This window comes from Cnephaeus nilssonii, assembly GCF_951640355.1.
Source record: "Cnephaeus nilssonii genome assembly, chromosome: 24".
Taxonomy (NCBI): Eukaryota; Metazoa; Chordata; class Mammalia; order Chiroptera; family Vespertilionidae; genus Cnephaeus; species Cnephaeus nilssonii.
The window spans coordinates 6309273-6332583 of record NC_137095.1 but is presented as its reverse complement, the minus strand read 5'-3'; the positions used below and the strand labels follow the sequence as shown (position 1 = coordinate 6332583).

The following is a 23311-nucleotide window of genomic DNA, read 5'->3' as shown; positions in this document are numbered from 1 at the left end:
TCCTTAACTGGCTGTATCCCCTGACCACAGTTAATTGAACTAAAAAGGATTGGTATCTGACCCAATGATTGGTATCTGAGACATAACCATGGGGTGAAAAAATGAGCTGGGTCAATCATATGACACTTGTTATGGAATTGGGCCACTGAGATTATCCTCAATGGAGCTGATGCTGAATTGAGACCATGGCAAGTCAAATAGAAACTGGAGATATGAGGGAGCATAAAAAACTAGAAGGGAGGAAGCTGGTTGTCAAAGAGAGGAGGGTCGAGCAGACCCATGGAGAAGCAGAGATGCACAGAGGGACAAACAAATAAGTCCCATGCCTTCAATCTTCCATTAGCCCTGTTTTTCCTGCTCCAGGTTCAGTCCGTGTATATCTGTCTGTATATATATAAAAGGCCAATATGCAAAGTGTCCCCTCAGGAGTTCGATTGCTTGCTATGACGTGCGCTGACCACTAGGGGGCAGCACGGAACATGGCAGGAAACCAGGGGCGCGGGGCGCTGATGGAGCGAGGGAAGGAGGAGGCGGGGAGGTGGAGAGGCCAGGACTAAGGGCCTCTAATATTTATTATAAACTAGCGTTCCCATTGCAGGAAAAATCCTGCAATAGGGTTTCCTGCTGCACTCTACCCCGCCCTGCCTCCGCTCCTCCCTTCTCCTCCCCCCCGCCCCCCCCCCGGCTTGCTTGCTTCTCCACAGCTTTGCTCCCTTCAGCATCTCTTGGCTTCTTTCTAAGCTGTCTTGATATGCAAATTAGCCGCCATCTTTGTTGGGGTAATTTGCATACTTGTCCTGATTGGTTGGTGGGCATGGCTTGGCTGGTGGGCGTAGCTTGGGCGTAGCGAAGGTGCGGTCAATTTGCATATTTGTCTATTATTAGGTAGGATGCCTCTCTTCTGGCCTTCTTTCCTTTAGAGATAAAACAAGTGAGTCTCTATTCCTTGCCAGAACCACTCATCATCACTGTTGTGGCTGTACAGCATTCCACTGTGTGGAGGTGCCATTAGATTTAAAAACCTAGCGATGGGTATTTCAGACATCCCCAATGAGTACCTTCATCACTAATTCTTTTCACAATGAAAAATAATGTTGTTACGATCTATTCCAACAGGTGGAATTCCCTGTTTGAAGGAGAACTGAATGATACCAAGTTGGACTTCAGAAAAGACTGTGCCAATTTACAACTCACCAGCAGGGCATGAGAGTGGTTCAATCTTTGCATATTGGCCTTTTATATATATACAGCCGGTCAATGAGTCTCTCTCATCATTGATGTTTCTATCTCTCTCTCTTCCTCTCTGAAATCAATATATATATTAGGGCTCTTCAGCAGTTTAAGGTAATCATGGGTAAAGTTACTCAGAAAGAGTGGACAAAGAGAAAAACGGAAGAGGTTCTGAGGACAGAAATCCGTCGAATAGCAATTATTTTAAGGGCAGCGCACAAGCTGCAAGGGAAAGAGCCCTAAAAGGGGCAAAAGTCACTTAAAAAGAAGAACGTGCAAAGATCAGTGGCAGGGGATGTAAGGGAAGTAAGTTTGGACAAATACAGCTCTCCTGCTTTAGCACCCACTTCTCAAATATTAGGAGGGTCAAGCAGTTCAAATCCGGTGACGACGGGCGCATCTAGGAGAGAACTGAGGCCAGACCGCCAGACCCTGCGGTCCCTCCTTGCGTCCAATGAGAACGCCCTGGGCCCCAGCAAAGGGCGCCCTCCTCAGAGGCCTTGGGTGCAGAGTTTAGCTCGGCAGGCAGGGGAAGGCACGGAGCCCACCTTTTCTATTTCAAGCCACCGCCAATGGCATCAGTTTTGTCCAAGATGCGGATGAGATGCCGGCCTTAGAGGGTAGGGCTCCAGGGCGGGGGCGGGCTTTCCTGGGCGTGCCGATCCGCTCGCGAGCCGGACTGGCGGGCAGGCTCTGCCCGCTTTCTTCCGCCTCTCGCCGGCCCCTAGAGGGCGCGGGGCGGGGCGTGGGCGGAGCTGGGGGCGGGGAATGCCTGTTAGTGCCCCGCCCACTTCCGCCTGCAGCCGACTGCGCGGCAGGGTGCGGCCGCTGGGGCGGGGCCTCCGGGGCGGGGCCGGCGATGTGGGGCGGGGCCTCGAGGTCCAGGGCGGGGCCTCGGGGTCCAGGGCGGGGCCTCGGGGACCAGGGCGGGGCCTCGGGACCAGGGCGGGTCCTTGGGGACCAGGGCGGGGCCTCGGGGTCCAGGGCGGGGCCTCGGGGACCAGGGCGGGGCCTCGGGGACCAGGGCGGGGCCTCGGGGTCCAGGGCGGGGCCTCGGGGACCAGGGCGGGGCCCCGGGGACCAGGGCGGGGCCTGAGGGCAGGGCAGCCCGCGCACTCTGCAGGAGCTGCAGCCACCGACGCCCGCGCCTCTGAGGTCTCACCGCTTCCTCAGCAGAGACCTGGGCTCGGCCGCCATGTCCGCCACGGACGAGGTTGACGGGCTGAGCGTGTTCCGGCCTCACTATGGCTGTGAGTACGGGGCTCCGTGGGGGGGGTTTGGGGGCAGGCTCTCTGCCTCCCAGGCGCCGTTTTCCCGGGGGGCTCGGCCAGGCGGGTGGGGCAGGGCGGCTGCGGGCCCGCGCGGACCCGGAAGAGCCGGAGCGGTGGGCGGGAGGGGTGCGGGCGGCGAGGCTCCCAGCCCGCGGCGCCCCTCGGTCTCCGGGGCGGCGGCGGTGGCGGCGGGGGTGGGGGGACCCGGGCGGCTCCCAGGCTGTAGCCCGCGCGCGGCGGCTGGAGGGCCTCCCCCCGCGCCGCCCGCCTCCCAGCTCGGCCGAGATTGAGGGGACGGCCTAGGCGAGGCTGAGGTGGCAGGAGGGCCGTGCAGGGCGTGTCCCGGGGACTGGAGACCGGGCTCTGCCCGTTCTTCCTGGGGAGCCGCTGCCCTAGGGCTGCTGCCGGCGAGGGGGGGACCCCGGGTCCAGACCTGCCCGGCCCCGGGCGAGCCGCGAGGTGCGGCCCTGGGCACGTCACTTCAGCTTTCTCCGGCTCGGTTCCCCCGGTCAGCATTTCAAAAGTAATAAAAACGAGAAAACCCTCCGACTTCCTCCTTTTCTGGAGCTGTGTCCCCGGGACGTCATTGCACCGCAGGCCGGGTAGTTCCCCCTGGCCCAGGGAGAGTCCTTTGGAGCCTGGAGGTGTTCGATTCTATTTTATGCTCTGGGAGTCATGTTGAGTTTTTAAGATAATTTTACGCATCCACAGTTAAATAGTGAGGCATTGTGTCAGGTGTGTGAAATTCAAGGTAAGACCCAGTCCCTGCCTTCAAAGAACATTTTAAATCAGAGAGACGGACAGGTGTATGTACCTCCCAGTGATGATAAGGTGCAATAAAGATAAAAGGTGCGTGAAAAAAAAAAAACTCAGCATAAAGAGGAGCATGGGTGAGGACCAGCCTGGGGAAGTGGGGGTTGGGGGGGGGGCGGGCATAGGTAGTGACATTTGAACAGAGCAGTATGCTGTCAAGATTGATGGGGCCATAGACGTCGCTTGAAAAGAGGGAAGAGCATAAACTGAGATATTGAACAGCAGAAAGGCACTGGGAATTATGGAGTGGAGTGCACGATGGTGGGAGGAGGGGCAGGGAGAGGGGAGGGAGAGTTTCCAAAAGTAGTTGGAGCTAAATTGGGAAAGGCCTTGAATGTCCACCCCCCCCCCCCAGGAGTTAGGAATTTATCCCGTACCCTGGGTGCCCAAGCAAGAGGTAGGTGGCTTCGAGGTGAAGCTCACACACGGGCTTTTGAGATAGGCTGCCTAGGTTTGAGTTCGGGCCCCACCACTGGTTAGCTAGCCGTGGGGCAGAGAGCACCCTGCCTCAGTTTCCTCATCTGTCAAATGGGCGCGATGATCACAGGACGGCTGTGGGGCTTCAGTGAGAGACTGCCTGTAAAATGCTCAGCACAATGACCATGCTCAGTGACTGGACTGAGGGCTTTGGTTATGAATGAAAGAGGGAAATGACATTTTCAGCTCTATTTAGAAAAAGTCTGGCGGATGGACGAGGACAGACTTGGCCCCAAATGTCAACTTACTATTTTTCCAAGTTATGCTAAGCTATAGTACATGTTCATATTATCATACTTTTTTTTTTTTTTTAAGGGTAAGATAGGTATAGTTGAAACCCCCTACTTCCTGTTTTAGGAAAGTCATTCTAGTACACCTGTCTATCCCCCCATCCACGGGTTACCCTGACTAAGTGACAAGCAGGAATGTGATGATGTGGCGTTCTTTTATCGCTCAGAAAGGTTACGGATTCTTTTGTTCGCATTCTTTCATGTTTTAGCTGTCCTGGATAACGAGAGACTCACTGCGGAGGAGATGGATGAAAGGAGACGGCAGAATGTGGCTTACGAATACCTTTGTCATTTGGAAGAAGCCAAGAGGTAAAGATCGGCTGGCTGGAAAAAAGATTGGGAGAAGGGAGCTGATAGGATGTGAATGCAGATAAAGATTTCTCTCAGTATGTTGTAGCTGTGTCTGAGGGAGGCTGGTGGTGTGAAGGAATAAGTCTAGTTAGGGGATTTATTCATGGGAGCAAGTAACCTTGGTGGTAGTTTATTCATGAAACACGGATGGACATTTAAAAAAAATTTAAATCCTTTATTGTTTAAGGTATTACATATGGTGGACGTTTTTGTTTACTGAAAAATGCCCAGATTTGTGTTGTTCTGATTTATGCCCATGGTGCCTGTTTGAGGCACTCCCAGCTCTGGGGGAAGAAAGAGCATTTTTAGGATTTGAAGTTCTTGGACTTTAATGTTTCACCAGTTCTTCATGCGTTTTGATTTATCTGTGAGTTGGGTTCCTTCTCTCCTTGAACCTATGCTACGAGTAGCGGTCCATCTGTTGGGCAATCCTCAGAGACAGCTTTCCAGAGGCAGCATCCTCTGCATTTTTTTAAAAAAATATTTTATTGATTTTTTACAGAGAGGAAGGGAAAGGGATAGAGAGTTAGAAACATCAATGAGAGAGAAACATCGATCAGCTGCCTCCTGCACACCCCCTACTGGGCATGTGCCCGCAACCAAGGTACATGCCCTTGACCGGAATCGAACCTGGGACCCTTCAGTCCGCAGGCAGACGCTCTATCCACTGAGCCACACCGGTTAGGGCCTCTGCATTCTTTGTGAAGTGAATGTACAGCTGCTCTTTTGCTCCATCAGCTGTCCGAGGCCTTTTGTGCCATAGTCTGAGAGTCTCGATTTGCTCTCCCCGTGGTTCATTCCTTTTGTTCCGGTGCCGTGTGCCTTTGAAGGTCCCGGGGCAGATAGATGTAATTACGGATCAGGTATCCTATAAGCGAGCTTTGGCGGAAAAGGCCAGCAAGGGATAATGACAGGTATTCGTGATCCATAGGCTGATGAAAATCATAGATGTTTTAAATGTGACTAATAAAGAAGATTTTTGTTTTGTTTTTGGTTTTAATTCTGAAAATATAAAAACACTATAGGAAAGTCCAAGGACAATACCGCACACATACATGCATTTCAGAAGGAACACATGTTAGCCCTTCAGATCTTTCTCTTTACTCTCAAAAAGACCCCGTCACTCTAACCGGTTTGGCTCAGTGGATAGAGCATCGGCCTGTGGACTGAAGGGTCCCAGGTTCGATTCCGGTCAAGGGCATGTACCTTGGTTGCGGGCACATCCCCAGTAGGGGGTGTGCAGGAGGCAGCTGATCGATGTTTCTCTCACATCGATGTTTCTAACTCTCTATCCCTCTCCCTTCTTCTCTGTAAAAAATCAATAAAAAATATATTAAAAAAAAAAAAAAAGACCCCATGGAGTTCCCTTTGTGCCCCTTCCTGGTCCTATTCCCCTTCGTCCTGTCCCCGGGGCTACCACTAACATGCATTTGGTGTATCCTCTTGAATCCAGGCTTTTTTTTTTTTTCCCGGAGCTTGAAGCTCTTCCAGGAGACGGTGGGATTAGTGATGATTTAGGTGGGGAGAAATGTTTTTCTAAATGGAAGGTTAGACACCAGGCGAGGATGTTATTATAAAAGGGGTTGGTTTCCCATACAAAGTTGGTAAGGACCTCTTGAACAAGAAGGTGCAGTCCTCTGCGCCTCCAGGTGTGGACTAGACCTAGCTTTGGAAGGTCAGGGAGTTCGCAGGCTGCAGCTGGTCTGAGAGACCAGGCTGTGCTCTTGCTGATTCCGTTGAGGTGAGCTGGGGATGAACAGGGAGACTGAGCCTCGACTCACCTTCCTTCCCGCATCCAAAGCAGTTCTGTTTTTTGTTTTATTTTATTTAAAAAATATATATTTTTATTGATTTCAGAGAGGAAGGGAGAGGGAGAGAAATAGAAACATCAGTGATGAGAGAGAATCATGGATGGGCTGCCTCCTGCACGCCCCACACTGGGGATCGAGTCTACAACCCGGGCATGTGCTCTTGACTGGAATCGAACCCAGGACCCTTCAGTCCACAGGCTGACGCTCTATCCACTGAGCTAAACCAGCTAGGGCTGTTTTATTTTTAAGTGTATTGACTTTTTGAGACAGACAGACAGACAGACATTGATTTGTTTTCCACTTATTTTAAAAAATATATATTTTTATTCGGAGAGGAAGGAAGAGGGAGAGAGAGATAGAAACATCAATGATGAGAGAGAATCATTGATTGGCTGCCTCCTGCAGACCCCCCCACTGGGAATCGAGACCACAACCAAGGCATGTGCCCTTGTCCGGAATCGAACTTGGGACTCTTCAGTCCGCAGGCCGATGCTCTAGCCACCGAGCCAAACCAGCTAGGGCTCCACTTACTTATGCATTCATTGGTTGATTCTTGTCCTGATGGGGGGCGAAACCTGCAACCTTGGTGCATTGGGACAATGCTCTAACCAACTGACTTACGGGCCAGGGCTCTGCTTTTTTTTTAAAAAAATATATTTTATTGATTTATTCAGAGAGAGGGAGAGGGATAGAGAGTCAGAAACATCGATGAGAGAGAAACATCAATCAGCTGCCTCCTGCACACTCCCTGCAGGGGATGTGCCCGCAACCAAGGTACATGCCCTTGACCGGAATCGAACCTAGGACCCCTCAGTCCACAGGCAGATGCTCTATCCACTGAGCCAAACCGGTTAGGGCGGGGCTCTGCTTTTGTTTTAATATTGGGTTTGACAGTAAAACTTCCTTGTTACACAGGGTGTCTTGGCTGACACCCCCTTTGCCACCACTAATCTAGTTCAACTGTCTCATTTCAATGAGGTAACTGAGGCTCGAGTTTTCATGGTCTGTGTGTAGTTTTCTTGGTTGAAGAATAATTGTCATCATTTTGTAGAGTGGTTCTTAACTAGGTGTGGGCATTAGCATCACCTAGGAAACTTCCCCAAAATACAGGTATCCAGGCCTTACAGAGATTCTGGTTCCGTAGATCTGGGCTGGGAGGTCCAGCCACCTGTATATTGTAAATGCTTCTAGTGGTTCTGATGGTCCCTCCTCGCTGAGAAACAAGATTTAAATGTTTTTAGAAGTCTCCATGCCCGGCCGTTGTGGCTCAGTGGTTGAGCATCAACCTATAAACCAAGAGATCATGGTTCGATTCCCGGTCAGGGCACATGCCCCGGTTGAGGGCTCAATCCCCAGTAGGGGGTGTGCAGGAGGCAGCCGATGAATGATTCCCTCTCATCATTGTTTCTCTCTCGCCCTTTCCTTTCCTCTCTGAAATCAATAACATATATATACTTAAAGTCTGCCTATGCTGGGATATCATAGCCTAAATAGAATGATGCTTTTATAATCACATTTCCTTCTTCAGTTGCTGCCCTAGCAAGGTATTTCATTTGTCAGGTGTTTTTTTCCAGTATAAGGAAGGTAGCCCATTTTCTTTAAAATCCCTCCAGGGGGCCATGATCACCTGGGGTGTTTTTCTAGTTGGGTGTTTTTGCATACTTAGTGAGACATTTGTGATAGTCTGTACTTTTTTATGCTTTGGCTATAAGAGAGAACAGAATAATGGCAATTACTTGCCCTGGTACACGCTGCCTGCTGGCCAGGCATTGTGGAAATGTGCTTGGTTTATTTAATTAAAAAAAACTTTTTATTAATTTCAGAGAGGAAGGGAGAGGGAGAGAGAGAGAGAGAGAGAGAGAGAGAGAGAGAGATATCAATGATGAGAATCATTGATCGGCTGCCTCCTGCATGCCCCCTCCTGGGGATGGAGCCCTGATCCTGGGCATGTGCCCTGACTGGACTAGAACCCTGACCTCCTGGTTCTTAGGTTGACGCTCAACCACTGAGCCACACTGGCTGGGGCGTGCTTGTGTTTTTTTTTGTTTTGTTTTTTTATGGAAGCAATCATATAAAATCTGGACATGGTGAATTTTTTGTTTAAAGGTTCGATTAGAAAATCAACTTTGGAAGCCCCTGTTTAGATTTTACAACTCATCAAGGTTAGGGAGAGAAGCCTGGAATGTCGTGCTGAGAAGAGAGGGCTGGATCCCTACCGGCCGGCACCCGCTGTGTTTGAGGTGCACAGCAGGCAGATCACATGCTCTTCCTCATGAGCTTGGGGCTTCAGCTCCAGTTGTATCTCGTTTATTTATCTACTCGAGGCGCCATGCACGAAATTCGTGCAAGAGTAGGCCTTCCTTCCCCCGGCTGCCGGCACCAGCTTCCCTCTGGCACCCGGGACCCGGGCTTCCCTCGCAGCCCCGGCTTCGTCCGGAAGGTGGAAGGACGTCTGGTGTAATTAGCATATTATGCTTTTATTATTATAGACTTATTTATTTATTTATTTTTTTAAATTGATTTCAGAGTTAGGGGGAGAGAGAGAGAGAGAAACATCAATGATGAGAGAAAATCATTGATTTGCTGCCTCCTGCACGCCCCCTACTGGGGGGAGGGGAAGGAAATCGAGCCCGCAAGCCGGGCATGTGCCCTTGGCCGGAATCGAACCTGGGACCCTTTAGTCCGCAGGCCAGCGCTCTATCCACTGAGCCACACCGGCCAGGGCCCCAGCTGTATCTCTTAACCTGGAGAGCTGGGCTGTCCCTTCTGTGCTGCCGGGGCCCCTCTTTCCCCCTCTAGCACAAGCCCCGTTCGCCTCTTTGAATTGGCCCCGTCCTGTTTTCTTTGTAACCCTCACTCCTCCCAAACTTGGAAGAGCCGCCGCCAGGGTCTGGAATTTACACCGGTTCCAAGGCCAGGAAGAAAGATCAGAGAGATCCCGGGGAAGAAAAGGTTCCCCCCTCTTTGGTTCTATTTATAAGACTGCTACTCCTCCCACTTAAGGCTCCACCTGGCAGTACAGTGGCCCCATTGTGTGGCCCAGGGCACGCCGTTTCCCCGTGTACCTGCCACAGAGCGCTTCAGGGGAAGGAGAGGCGGGTGTGCAGAGAGGGACTGTGACCGTGTGGAGACAGTGCGTGTACGTAGGAGTGTGCGCAGAGAAACGAGAGAGTGCTGTGGGTGCGGGATTGTGTTTCCCCGGAAAGTTAACCGGGAACATTTTAGGAGTGATTCCACAAAAGTACGCACTGGGAGTGGTTGGGAACTAGAAAATACAGAGTTTCTGCTTTCTTTATTGTTTGGACAGTAGCTCCAATGTGGAAGTTAAGTTATTGTCCTCATGAAATATTATCTAAGGATACAGAGCCGATCAAGGACTCTATAAAGGGAGCCATCTGAAATTCCCTGTGTATGCTTCAATGGAGGTTTATTTTTATCCTTTTGCCTGTTCTAATTGGGCTTTTCATTTGTTTTGGCTAAGGAGCCGGAGGAATGAACAGCATTGTCACTCAAGGGAAGGAGGGGAGATTTAAATATGTGAGGTCTTGCACAGGAAGAAGTAATAGATCAGAAAAAAATAGATCAGGTCGAAAAAAAGGAAGAGAACGTATCGGGTAGAGCAATCTGAAGATAAGGAGAGTAGGACCGGAAATGGGATTAAATTCAGGCCTGGCCGTCCTGGCTCAGTAGTTGAACCAGGAGGTCACGGTTTCATTTCCAATCAGGGTACAAGCCCGGGTTTCGGGCTCCATCCCCAGTGTGGGGCGTGCAGGAGGCAGCCAATTGATGATTCTTTCTCATCATTGATGTTTCTTTTTTTTCCAAATATATTTTTATGGATTTCAGAGAGGAAAGGAGAGGGAGGGAGGGAGAGAGAGAGAGAGAGAGAGAGAGAGAGAGAGAGAGAGAGAGAGAGAGAAACATCAATGATGAAAGAGAATCATTGGTCAGTTGCCTTCTGCACACCCCACACTGGGGATGGAGCCCACAACCTGGGCATGTGCCCTGACCGGAAATCGAACTCTGACCTCCTGGTTCATAGGTCAATGCTCAACCCCTGAGCCACGCCGGCTGGGCTCATCATTGATGTTTCTCTTTCTCTCTCTCTTCCTCTCTCTCTCTCCCTCCGCTCTGAAGTACATAAAAATATATTTTTAAAAAATTCCATTAGGTTAAAGGTCACAGGTGGAAGGTTAATTCCAGGTTATTTCCAGCACTCTCCCAGTTTGCATTGAGGATCCTTCTTTTAGAGGCTTGCTGGTGTGCCTTTTCAAGACTGTCACGAGCCCTGGCCGGTGTGGCTCAGTGGATCCAGCGTCTGCCTGTGGACTGAAGGGTCCCGGGTTCAATTCCAGTCAAGGGCACATGCCCGGGTAGCGGGCTTGGTCCACAGTAGGGGGCGTGCAGGAGGCAGCTGATCCATGATTCTCTCTCATCATTGATGTTTCTAACTCTCTCTACCCCTCTCTTTTCCTCTCTGAAATCAATAAAAATATATTAAAAAAAAAAAAAAGACTGTCCTGAGCCACCTTTTTCCTCCTCAGTCTCCATACCCCAGCTCCAGGAGTAGGGCACCCTTATATAGAGGGAAAGTAAGGGCTGTGGCCGGTTAGAGATGCTCAGAAACCACGACAGTAGCACTAAATAGAGGCACTTTACCTTCTGTAATGAAGGGGAGTTGGAAAGTGTCTTGGAAGGAAAGCAGGTCCCGAGAAGAAATTCTCTTCTGTGCATGTGTCTTTGTTGCTGGCATCGAACCTTTTCTGGGACGAACTCTTCAGATCTCCTCTCCGCCAACTGGGATCTGCATTTCAGTCACATCTGGCTAGATCCAGGCTGTGGCCCACTGTGATCCCAAAAACAGAAGTTAAAGACATTGAAGAGGCAAGGAAATTAAATGGCTAGGCGAGCCCAACCGGTTTGGCTCAGTGGATAGAGCGTCGGCCTGCGGACTGAAGGGTCCCAGGTTCGATTCCGGTCAAGGGCACGTACCTTGGTTGCGGGCACATCCCCAGTAGGAGGTGTGTAGGAGGCAGCTGATCGATGTTTCTAACTCTCTATCCCTCTCTCTCCCTTCCTCTATGTAAGAAATCAATAAAATATGTTAAAAAAATAAAATAATAAAATAAAATGGATAGGCGAGGTAACTAGGAAAGACAGCTTGCCCACTGGCTTCTAGCATTTTCCAGTGGAGGACTCTCACTTAAAGATGGAGGGGGACCGTTTTTAGGAGATGACGCAAGCTCTTCTTTAACAGATGAGAAAACCGGTTTCATCGCCTCGGGAGACCCAGTGTGATTAAGGGGCTACGTAGCTCGTGGCTACTTAGTGGCACAGCCAGCTGGATGCATTCATGTATGCATAACTATCAAGGGAGGAAGTATGGTGTGGGGTTTATTCTTAACTCTCTTTTAAAACGGCGACATAAATGAAAACCTCTGATCTCTCTTCTGAAACTTAGTGCAGCTGCATTCCATAGACTCCGTGGTAAGAAGTGGATTGCATTTAAATAAGAGTGTATTTGTTATAAAGTGACTCAAAAATTGAGAGTGCTTTCCACATAGTAACAATGTTATAAGTGCGAGGAGGTTAGTTCCTAGTGGCCTCAGAAAGCTTTTTACCTAACTGTGTAGCTGAGACTGTTAGCAAATTTATAATTAAGATATGTGAAGAGGCCCCAGCCGGTTTTGCTCAGTGGATAGAGCGTCAGCCTGTGGACTGAAGGGTTCCAGGTTCGATTCCGGTCAAGGGCACATGCCTGGGTTGCGGGCTCGATCCCCAGTAAGGGGTGTGCAGGAGGCAGCCGATCAATGATTCTCTCTCATCATTGATGTTTCTATCTCCTTTTCCCTTCCTCTAATTAAAAAAAAAAATATGTGAAGAGCAATCTGGTAAATATTAGGCAGTCAGCTAGTTAGTAGCTATCATTATTACTAAGAAAAGTTTTGCCCTAGCCTGTGTGGCTCAGTGGATAGAGTGTAGGCCTGTGGACTGAAGGGTTGGGTTTCGATTCCGGCCAAGGGCACATGTCCAGGTTGCAGGCTCCATCCCAGTGGTGGGGCGTGCAGGAGGCAGCCGGTCAATGATTCTCTCTCATCATTGTTTCTATCTCTCTCTCCCTCTCCCCCTCCTCTCTGAAATCAATAAAAATATATTAAAAAAGAAAAGAAAAGTCATATGACTATAATCTCATAATACTAAATACCAAGTAAAACAGAACTGGAAAAAGTCTGATTCAAACCTCTTTGAGAGTCTTGACTTCAGTGATACACGAAGTGAAAAGAATGAGAGCTTTCAGTTTTGGCAGGCGTGAATTCTGAGTCTGCTTTTGCACGTTGCTTTAACCTCAGGGATGAGCCTAAATGTGTCCTTTGCAAAGTGATCTCCCGTGCATCTTAGGAGTTGCTGTGAGCGTGAAGTGCCTGGCACAGTGGCTAAAGCACAGTGGGCATTCATGAAACGTATTCTTTATCCGGGTCCTTGCTGGCAAAGCCAGTTTACTATAAAGATGATGACGTATTAGTAAACTTTTCTGGGCACTTTCAAGGTCCTCAAGTTTGGCAGACCTGGTTTTTCCACTTCAGACTTAAGCGCTTGTCTTAAAAAGGAACACCAGAAACAGGTTACCTCTCTAGGAAGCAGGATAGAGGTGAATGGTCTGAGAGGACTGTTCCTTTATATTTAATGCCCTTCCGTATAGTTAAATTGCTTTTTACAATGACCATGAATCCTATCTAATAAAAGAGTAATATGCAAATTGACCATCACTCCAACACACAAGATGGCTGCCCCCATGTGGTCAAAGATTGCTGTCCCCATGTGGACACAAGATGGCCAGCAGGGGAGGGCAGTTGGGAAGGATCAGGCCTGCAAGGGAGGGCAGTTGTGGGCGATCAAGCCTGCAGGGGAGGGGAGTTGGGGGCGATCAGGGCTGCAGGGGAGAGCAGTTGGGGGGGACCAGGCCTGCAGGGGAGTGCAGTTAGGGGTGACCAGGCCTGCAGGGGAGGGCAGTTAGGGGTGACCAGGCCTGCAGGGGAGGGTAGTTAGTGGTAATCAGGCTGGCAGGGGAGCAGTTAAGCATCAATCAGGCTGGCAGGGGAGTGGTTAGGGGGTGATCAGGCTGTCAGGTAGAAACGTTTAGGGGCAATCAGGAAGGCAGGCAGGCGAGCAGTTTGGAGTCAGCAGTCCTGGGTTGTGAGAGGGATGTCCGACTGTCCGCTTAGGCCCTATCCTACTGGGATTGGTCCTAAACGGGCAGTGGGACATCCCTCAAGGGGTCCTAGATTGGAGAGGGTGCAGGCTGGGCTGAGGGACACCCCCCACCCCTTGCACAAATTTCATGCACCGGGCCTCTAGTTTTAAAATAAAAGAAAGAATTAAGAAAAGGGAAAAACAGTCTAACATAATTTTAACTTATTTATTATTTTATTTTAATTTTAAATATATATATATATATTTATTGATTTCAGAGAGGTAGGGAGAGGGAGAGAGAGCTAGAAACATCAATGATGAGATCTGGGGATCGAGCCTGCAACCCGGGCACGTGCCCTGACCGGCAATCTAAGTGTGACCTCCTGGTTCATAGATCAACGCTCAACCACGGAGCCATACTGGCCGGGCTGTCTAACATAATTTTTAGATTGTAATCACGCATTTAGATTGTTTAAATTGCTATAGTGCATATTTAATTACTATTTTCAATGGGTGCATAATGTTCATACTTTTATTTATTCCGGTTTAATATTATATTGCTTTGATGGCTGGAAAGGTTAAATATTTCCCTACATATTTGTTTACCAATTTTATTTTAGGTTGTAATCTTCTGGGGTTATGATGTTAACTTTTGTGAGTGCCCTTATAATATGGATGTCCTATGAGTTAATAATACTGTATTGCATTTTTGACAGTGGCTAAGACAGTAGATCTTATCTACTCATCACAGGAAACATATTTTCTCTGTAACCATGTACGGGCATGCGTGTTAACTAGACTTACTGTGGTGATCATTTTATAATATACGCAAGAATATAATCATTATGTTGTACCACTTTTTTTAAAATTACTTCATTGATTAAGGTATCACATATTTGTCCTCATCCCCCCCATTCCCATCCCAAACCCCTCCCCACGCATGCCCCCACCCCCGTATTGTCCGTGATCACTGGTTAGGCTCATATGCGTACCTCTTTTTTTTGAAGTGAACATATCGAGATCTTATTGTCATAATAAAACAAAATATGAAGCTTAGAACTGGATCCCTTGACCCTTTCTCTCCTTATCTCCTCCCAGTTGGAAATGCTTGCATCTCTTAATAGCCAGCATTCTCTTAGATCTGCTGTTGGGCTCAACGCATTCAAGCCTCAGCACAACCTTCTTTGTAGTTTTAGCCTTTTTTCGGAAAATCGGCTTAGTCTGCCCACCATGGCCACTCTGCTTCCTGTTTTTTTTTAAAACATATTTTATTGATTTTTTACAGAGAGGAAGGGAGAGAGATAGAGAGTTAGAAACATCAATGAGAGAGAAACATCCATCAGCTGCCTCCTGCACGCCCCCTACTGGGGATGTGCCCGCAACCAAGGTACATGCCCTTGACCGGAATCGAACCTGGGACCCTTCAGTCCGCAGGCCGACGCTCTATCCACTGAGCCAAACCGGTTTCGGCGATCCTTGCCCTTGCACTGTGTCACTTTGTGGGGTCGATGCTTCTTGCTGACAGTTCGGCGGGTTTTAGGGACGTTCACCACGTTTGCGAGTGCTATCGGCAGGGAAAGCATGTTGTACCTCTTGCTAATACAATGTTCTATGTCAGTGGTCGGCAAACTGTGGCTCACGAGCCACATGCAGCTCAAGAGCCGCGGTTTGCCGCTCTGTTGACTAATGAGTTTGCCGAACACTGGGATAGGGGCTTAATCACAAGGAACAACAACAGCCTGTAATTATTGGAATCAAAGTCTAGGTCAGTGGTCGGCAAACTCATTAGTCAACAGAGCGACAAACCCGACCACTGTTCTATGTCACTTATACCTCAATTTACAAAAAGAATCTGAACATCAACCTCTGTCATATTTGCTACCAAATTTCCCACTTTGTTATTTCACTGTACAGTTTTTTTTAATTGATTTTTTTTACAGAGAGGAAAGGAGAGGGATAGAGAGCTAGAAACATCGATGAGAGAGAAACATGGATCAGCTGCCTCTTGCACACCTCCCACTGGGGATGTGCCTGCAACCAAGGTACATGCCCTTGACCAGAATCGAACCTGGGACCCTTCAGTCCGCAGACCGATGCTTTATCCACTGAGCCAAACCGGTCAGGGCTCACTGTACAGCTTTAAATTTTGTCACTTAAATGTTAATCTTTCTGTTTATAATATCTTCTAAATTCAAAGTTTAGACAGTTTAACTTCTCTACAGCCCTGCTAAAATTTGAAGTTTTATATTCTGTTATCTTTTCCCTGATTTAGTGATTTAATGTTGTTTAAGAATCTAAGTATTTAAAATTCATGATGTTTCTAAATTATTCTGGTATCATTTAAAAACAGTGTTATTACTACCTATTAACAGTTGATTTCTGCTTTCTCAGATGTTAGATTACATATAGTTTTAGGCTTTTTATTGTTATGGTGAACTCTATTTCATTTTTCCTGAGAAAATAGATATGATTTAATTTTCTTGTACTTACTGAGAAATAATATCTGAAGCTAGCATGATTTTATTTATTATTTTTAAAAAAATATGTTTTTAGCCCTAGCTGACTGGCTCAGTGGATAGAATGTCGGTCTGCGGACCGAAGGGTCCCGGGTTCGATTCCGGCTAAGTGCACGTACCTAGGTTGCAGGTTCCTCCCCGGCCCGGGCCCTGGTCAGGGTGCATGCAGGAGGCAACCAATCGTTGTGTTTCTCTCACATGGATGTTTCTCTCTGTCTTTGCCTCTCTCTGAAAATCATGAAGAAGAAAAAAATTCCTTGGGCGAGGATTTAAAAGAATATATGTTTTTGTTGGTTTTAGAGGGGAAGGGAGAGAGAGAAACATTGATGTGAGAGAGAAACATTGATTGGTTGCCTCCCACACAAATGCACCTGGATCAGGAACCAAACCCGAAACCTGGGCTTGTGCCCTGACCAGGAATTAAACTGGTGTCCCCTCGGTGCACGGATGACACCCAACCAACTGAGCCACACCGGCCAGGGCCGAAGGGAGCTTGATTTTAGCTGCATGACAGGTAACTTCTTTTTACACTTTTCATGACTTGAAACTTGTGAAATTCTTGTTTCTTGAGGTTTTTCCAACTTATATATTAGAGTTGATGTCAGCTTAGTAATTCTGCTGGTAATGAGACTCTTCTTGGCTTATGATATCCTTTTTGTTTGTTTATTTTAGCTCTGGGAAATGGTCTGTTATACCTTGATTTGGTTCTGATTCATTAGTTCTGTCTTGGGGGTGCCTATTGTTAGGTTAGATCTGCACAGTCTGTTTTATGGCTGTTCTTCATTTTGTTTATCTTAGTTGAAGCAGCATTCTAGAAGTCTAACATATGTCTTCTGCCTCACTGACTTGATTTTCTACCATCTTGATTTTTTTCATTGGTTCGGTTAATGGTATTTGCTAAGCCATGTGGTATTGCAATTTTCTATTTGAACTATTAACTCCTTTTTCCTCTCTGCTCTTTTTAAAATTTTAAATATATTTTTATTGATTTCAGAGAGGAAGGGAGAGGGAGAGAGAGAGAGATAGAAACATCAATGATGAGAGAGAATCATTGATCGGCTGCCTCCTGCACACCCCACACTGGGTATTGAGCCTGCAACCCTGGTATGTGCCTTTGACTAGAATCGAGCCCGGGACCCATCAGTCTGCAGGCCGATGCTCTATCCACTGAGCCAAACAGGCTAGGGCTCCTCTCTGCTCTTGATAATTAATCACATGGTCTCTGATTAGTTCATGAAGAATAGTGTGACACATAGGAACCCTTTTAGGTGGAAAAAAGGGGATGGTAGCCAAGAGAATTGAACTTAATATTTTCAGTAAGTCTTGGAGTGGATATGACCACAGGAAACCATTGTTAACTGGCCAGGTTGAGTGTATGAATTGTTCACCAAAGTTGGGAAAGTCTGACTAGGCTAAGTGGATCATTAATTTGACCTAATTTGGCATATATTTCCTTCTGTTCTTTTGAGGTCAGAGCAATAATAGTGTAAATGAAAATATAGTAAAAAAATAAAAAAAGAAACAAAGATTTTAGGGCCTACGTTGGCATGTTCTAGGAACTTAATTTTCTGGCTTTGCTTAGTGAGCTGCCTCTGACTTCTGCAGAATTCCTTCTGCTTCCCAGTTAAGCAATTCTGCTGATCTGTAGGTAGTAGAAACTGAATTGAACATTTTAAAGCCGTGTGGTGTTTGATGGACTCCTGGTTGTTTCCAATTGTGGCTGCTAAAGAAATCCTCTCATAGGAAGAATTTGTGTAAGAAAGTGCTGGTAGGCAAAGTGAGACCATCCGGAAATGATTCATATTATTGGGGCTGTTTATTTAATGTGTGGCTTGGTTGCTTAGCGACTATCTTTGAGCAAGCCGAGGGAAGTGACACTTCTGTGGAGGTCCCGTTGCCTACCTGACCAAATCAGGACTCTGCTTCTTTTTTTAAAAAATATATTTTATTGATTTTTTACAGAGAGGAAGGAAGAGGGATAGAGAGCTAGAAACATCGATGAGAGAGAAACATCCATCAGCTGCCTCCTGCACACTCCCTACTGGGGATGTGCCCGCAACCGAGGTACATGCCCTTGACCGGAATCGAACCTGTGACCCTTCAGTCCACAGGCCGACGCTCTATCCACTGAGCCAAACCGGTCTCGGCAGGACTCTGCTTCTTGATTTTTCTTCTGGAAGAGCCCCTGGTAATCTGATGGATCCCGTGCTTTTACAGCGTGTGAATCAGACTCTTAAACATTCAAATGGAAGATCTGGTTAATGGTTTATTTTAAAGAGAGTTTAGTTGCTTAAGCTTGAATGTTTGTGTGTTTTTTTTTAAATTTTTGCTTATACTTATATGTTGGGAAAAATTAATTTATTTTTCAATAAGGCATTTTATTTTAGAAACCTTAATACTTCAAGTAAGCCATAAAAGCCCTCCCCCCAATACAAAAACCCAATCCTGCTGTTTGCGCCAATGTCAGTATTCTCCTTCTCCCTGTTTTCATCATTGTTAGCACCTGTATCATTTATTCAGCACTTCTTATGTGCTGGGCACTGTGCTAAGCACTTTATATGCATTGTCTAATTAGCTATTCTTGCAGTTCTAGGAGGTGCTTATTCTTATCTGCATTTAACAGAAAAGAAAGCCAAGCTCAGAGAGGCGGACCCGCCCGTCTAGTAAGTGGTTGATCCAGATTTCAGGTTTGGCGAGGACTCCAGAGCCCTCTTCGGTACTACGTCTGCTTCTAAAAATAATAATGACAGCAGCAGTAACCACCAGTGATTAACAGGATGATGACGTCGTAATTTACATACAGCATTACCGCGAGAGAGGCATTATTTTTTTCTTTATTTATTTTAAGTTTTCATTTCTTCAATTTCTTCTGGGCTGTCTTTTTTTTTCCTTCTGTGCAACCTCCTCTTCTGGTTTAGGAACAATATGCTCTTTTTCAGTAAGGATCATCTCTTTAAAAAAAAATTTATTGATTTCAGAGAGGAAGGAAGAGGGAGAGAGAGAGAGAAACATCAATGATGAGAGAGAGTCATTGATTGGCTGCCTCCTGCACGCCCCACACTGGGCATGTGCCCTGATCAGGAATTGAACTGTGACCTCCTGGTTCATACGTTTATAGGTTGATGCTCAACCGCTGAGCCACTCTGGCCAGGCGGCGTTATTAAAGAGGGAAAAAAATGAGTTCGTATCCCTTGTCTCAAGGTCGTGGAGCTCTGTGGAATTCAGACCCCGGTCTGGGTGACAGCACTAGGCGCTGGTGTCACCCTCTGTGGGCACCGACAGCCTTCCCCCTGCCGCTCTGACTGCCTGAGCCCAAGTCTCCCATTTCTGTGTTTCTGTGTCTAACTACATTGTTGGACTTTGTCATACACTTTTTTTTTAAATTCACTCAGAGCTAAAGACAGTGGCAGGCTTACCCGAGTAGCGGTTTGTTGATTGGTGAAAGATGTGTGCATCCGTGCTTATAAGAAATACAGCTCACGCAAAATCTCAGTGATTTCTGTGGGTGTCTAGAAACGTGGTGATTGGCCTCCGATGAATGTGTGTATTTCACTTTTTTGACCTCGCTTCTGCTCACTGAGGCGGTCTCCCTGCAAGCGGACGTGGAGGCAGTAGAGATTATGTAGTTACATACAGTGACTCGGGGAAGCTGCCGAGCTCCCGATCGGTTTTCTTTCTCATAACCTGGTATCTGCTCTTGATTCAGTTTAGAAAGGCTTTCCTTCTTGCCCTCCCCAGGTTGGCTCAGTGCACAGAGCGTCGGCCTGCGGACCGAAGGCCCTGGGTTTGATTCCGGTCAAGGCACGGGTCAAGGGCACGTACCTCGGTTGCAGACTCCTCCCAGGCCCGGGCCGTGGTCAGGGCGTGTGCAGGAGACAGCCAATCGATGTGTCTGTCTCACATCGATGTTTCTCTGTCTTTCCCTCTCCCACTCTCTCTAAAAAATCAATGGGAAAATGTCCTCAGGTGAGGATTTAGAAAACAAAGAGAAACAAAAAGAAAAAGAAAAACTTTACTTCTTCCCAGTTGCTTGTGTTGTGTGAGTGTGTGTGTGTGTGTGTGTGTGTGTGTGTATGTGTGTTTAATAATGACCGCATGCAGACAGGAGTGGCAAATTGGATTGGAAATTGCCTCGGATCGTTTGACGAGATCTGTATTTTTTAGTGTTGTGGGTGGAGGGAAGGCCCGTCTGAAGGCCTCTATTTCTTCTTTACTCAGAATACCTTCCTGTTGACTCATTGGAAATCATAACGAAAAGCAGAAGGGAGCCTTGGAGAGAGGCAGCTGCCAGCCCAGGGCGTGGCTTCTGTTAGGACAGATGCTTGGGGACTGAGAGGACTCTGGTTTTCAGAGAAATTGAGAGACTTTGTAGAAGAAGGAAATACTATTATTGTGCTATAAATAGAAAGTATCAGTCTGTTTGCTAAAGGCCATTAATTAGCAACATAGAAAACAAAAAGTATTTTTTTTGAATAGGATTAACGAGTGTTCCTAGAAACACTGAAGCAGAAAGAACTGAGTATAAAAAGAGGGAATGGGGCAAGATTAGCTGTCTGTGGAGGTTGTCCTAGTTGACATGTTCCTCAATAATATATGAGGGCTGCTTTCTTCATAATTTCATCAACTTAAGAGTATCCTATATAATAAAAGGCTAATATGCAAATCGACCGAACGGCAGAGCAACTGGTCGCTATGATGCGCACTGACCACCGGGGGGCAGATGCTCAGTGCAGCAGCTGCCCCCTGGTGGTCAGTGTGCTCCCACAGGGGCGTGCCGCTCAGCCAGAAGCTGGGGTCACAGCTGGCGAGCGCAGTGGTGGTGGCAGGAGCCTCTCCCGCCTCCGTGGCAGCGCTAAGGATGTCCGACTGCTGGCTTAGGCCCGCTCCCTAAGACGTCAGTCAGACATCCCCCGAGGGCTCCTGGACTGTGAGAGGGCACAGGCTGGGCTGAGGGACCCCCCCTCCCCCCACCCCCAAGTGCATGAATTTCATGCACCGGGCCTCTAGTTAGTTTTAAAAAAATATTTGTGAGTTTGTGAATTTTATAGGTGAAAATAGTATTTCATGGAAGTTTTACTTTTTAGATGATTTAATTCTGAGTGAAGCTGAGCATCTTTGCATATGACTAAAAGCCATCTGTATTTCCTTTTCTGTCCATTGTCTTGGCAGAGTCCTTTGCTCACGTAGAAAAAGGAGTCTTTTCTTCCTGATTTGTAAGGGGTCTCTATCTATTGAGGATACTGACCCTGTGGATGCCATATGTGTAGTAGATAATTATTCCAGTTTGCTCTTTAACTTTTGACTTTAAAGTTTTAAAATAGTTTAGAATCTTAAAACTCTTTGTTATTTTTAGCTTTTGGGCTTTATGTTACTTGTACAGAGTTCTTATCTATACCGAGACTTTACAAAAACATTCCCCCGTTCTTTCTTCTAGTATTTTTAGTACATAAAGAGTTTTAACAGTTGATCCATTTGGAATTTATGTTGGTGTGAGGAGTGAAGTAGAGATCCTGCTTCCCCCCCCCCCCCTTTCTCTATATGAGATTTGGAGGGTATCTTAAATGATGAGCATTATCAAAGGCTCCTTTATGAATGTGCGCTGGAGTTTGCCATACTCTCTAATCTATGAATTGAGACCTTAATTCTTTTCAGGACAAGGCAGCTGCAACTGTGGAGATTTTTGAAACAGATGGCATACATTTCCTTTTAGAGAAATTGACTAGAATTTTCCAGAGTGCCTTCAAGCAAGATGTATTGTGATGTTACAAAGATTAATAGTATGTAATGAAGTTGGCATTGAGAGAACAGGTTTCAAGAATTTATTTTAAAAAATTAAAAAAATATATTTTTATTGATTTCAGAGAGGAAGGGAGAGGGTGAGAGAGGTAGAAACATCAAGGATGAGAGAGAATCATTGATCGAGTGCCTCCTGCACGCCTCCCACTGGGGAGGGAGCCCGAAACCCTGGCATGTGCCCTGACTGGGAATGGAACTGTGACCTCCTGATTCAAAGATTGATGCTCAACCACTGAGTCACACTGGCCCGGCTATTTTTTTATTGATTGATTTTGGAGAGAGAGAGAGAGGAAGGGAGGGAGAGAGAGAAACACTGATTTTGTTGTTCCACCCATTTATGCTTTCATTGGTTGCTTCCTGTATGTGCCCTGACCAGGATCGAACCGGAAATCTTGGCATAGCGGGACGATGCTCTGACCACCTGAGCTATACTGGTCGGGAAGGGAACAGGTTTTAGATTAACCGCTTGCACATGTGTGCTGTGAAGAGATGGACAGACTGGCCAAGCTAACAGAATCCATTCTCTGTGTTGGGATTTGAATAGTGTGTGGCTGACTTTCTACGTCCCTCTTTTTGATGTGTATTCCATTAATGAGAGTTTGACATTAAGGAAGAAAGGGTTTCATGGTCAAATAAGTTTCAGAAATACTGGATTAAGCCCAGGTAAACAGATTGTTTAACCTGTGGGTATCTAGACTCTTTATCATAGGCTGCAAGTTCTGAGTCTCCAAGGAAGAGGCGAGTGTCAGACCCGTTCTCACAGATCATCTTTCTTAGGACTGGTGTTCCAGGGTACACTGGTTTGGGAAATACTTTTCTTGTCAGAGTAATGGATTTGAGGGACTATTTCAAGTAAGAATTTGGGACATGTTCATGGCCAGTTGTCACCAGTTTTATGTTTTATTTGTAGTTTTTTTTTTTTCCCCACTCTCCATTGAGTTCTTACATTCTTGGCTTATAGAGCTTAAATTAAAGCCATTATTGTACTAATTGTACAGGTATAATTGCCACACTGTTGCAGGATCTTAAAGGCATTGTGAAGAACAGGAATACATTTTTTAAAAATATATATTTTATTGATTTTTTACAGAGAGGAAGGGAGAGGGATAGAGAGTTAGAAACATTGATGAGAGAGAAACATCGATCAGCTGCCTCTTGCACACCCCCCACTGGGTATGTGCCCGCAACCAAGGTACATGCCCTTGATGCCCTTGACCGGAATCGAACCTGGGACCCTTGAATCCGCAGGCCGACGCTCTATCCACTGAGCCAAACCAGTTAGGGCAGGAATACATTTTTTTTTTAAAGTAGGGGAGTGCAAATGTACTAATTATTAAAAAGGAAAAGAAGACAATCACAGATTTCAGTCCAGTGAACTAGTCTCTGGCAAAATTTCATGGCATATTATGAAATGGCTGGCTGATGGGCACTTAGTGAGAAAAGCAGTGATGTGCAGGGGTCGACCAGGCCTCCCTGTAAAGGCTTTGTCAGAGTAACATCATTTCCCTCTGGACAGGGTCGCCAGATTGGTGACTCAGAGGAACACAGTAATGTCTAGATTTCAG

At 46.9% G+C, this 23311-nt stretch overlaps 1 protein-coding gene across 1 annotated transcript in view; it reads left to right on the top strand.

Annotated features, from left to right (window-relative positions):
- The first annotated feature begins 2320 nt into the window (after window positions 1–2320).
- Window positions 2321–23311, top strand: part of IQGAP1 (IQ motif containing GTPase activating protein 1) — a 109615-nt gene continuing 88624 nt past the window's right edge. The window contains exons 1-2 of the mRNA XM_079764044.1: window positions 2321–2480; window positions 4291–4390. Coding sequence (XP_079620170.1) covers window positions 2426–2480; window positions 4291–4390 — 155 coding nt within the window. The 5' untranslated portion in view covers window positions 2321–2425. The remainder of the gene's footprint in view (window positions 2481–4290; window positions 4391–23311) is intronic.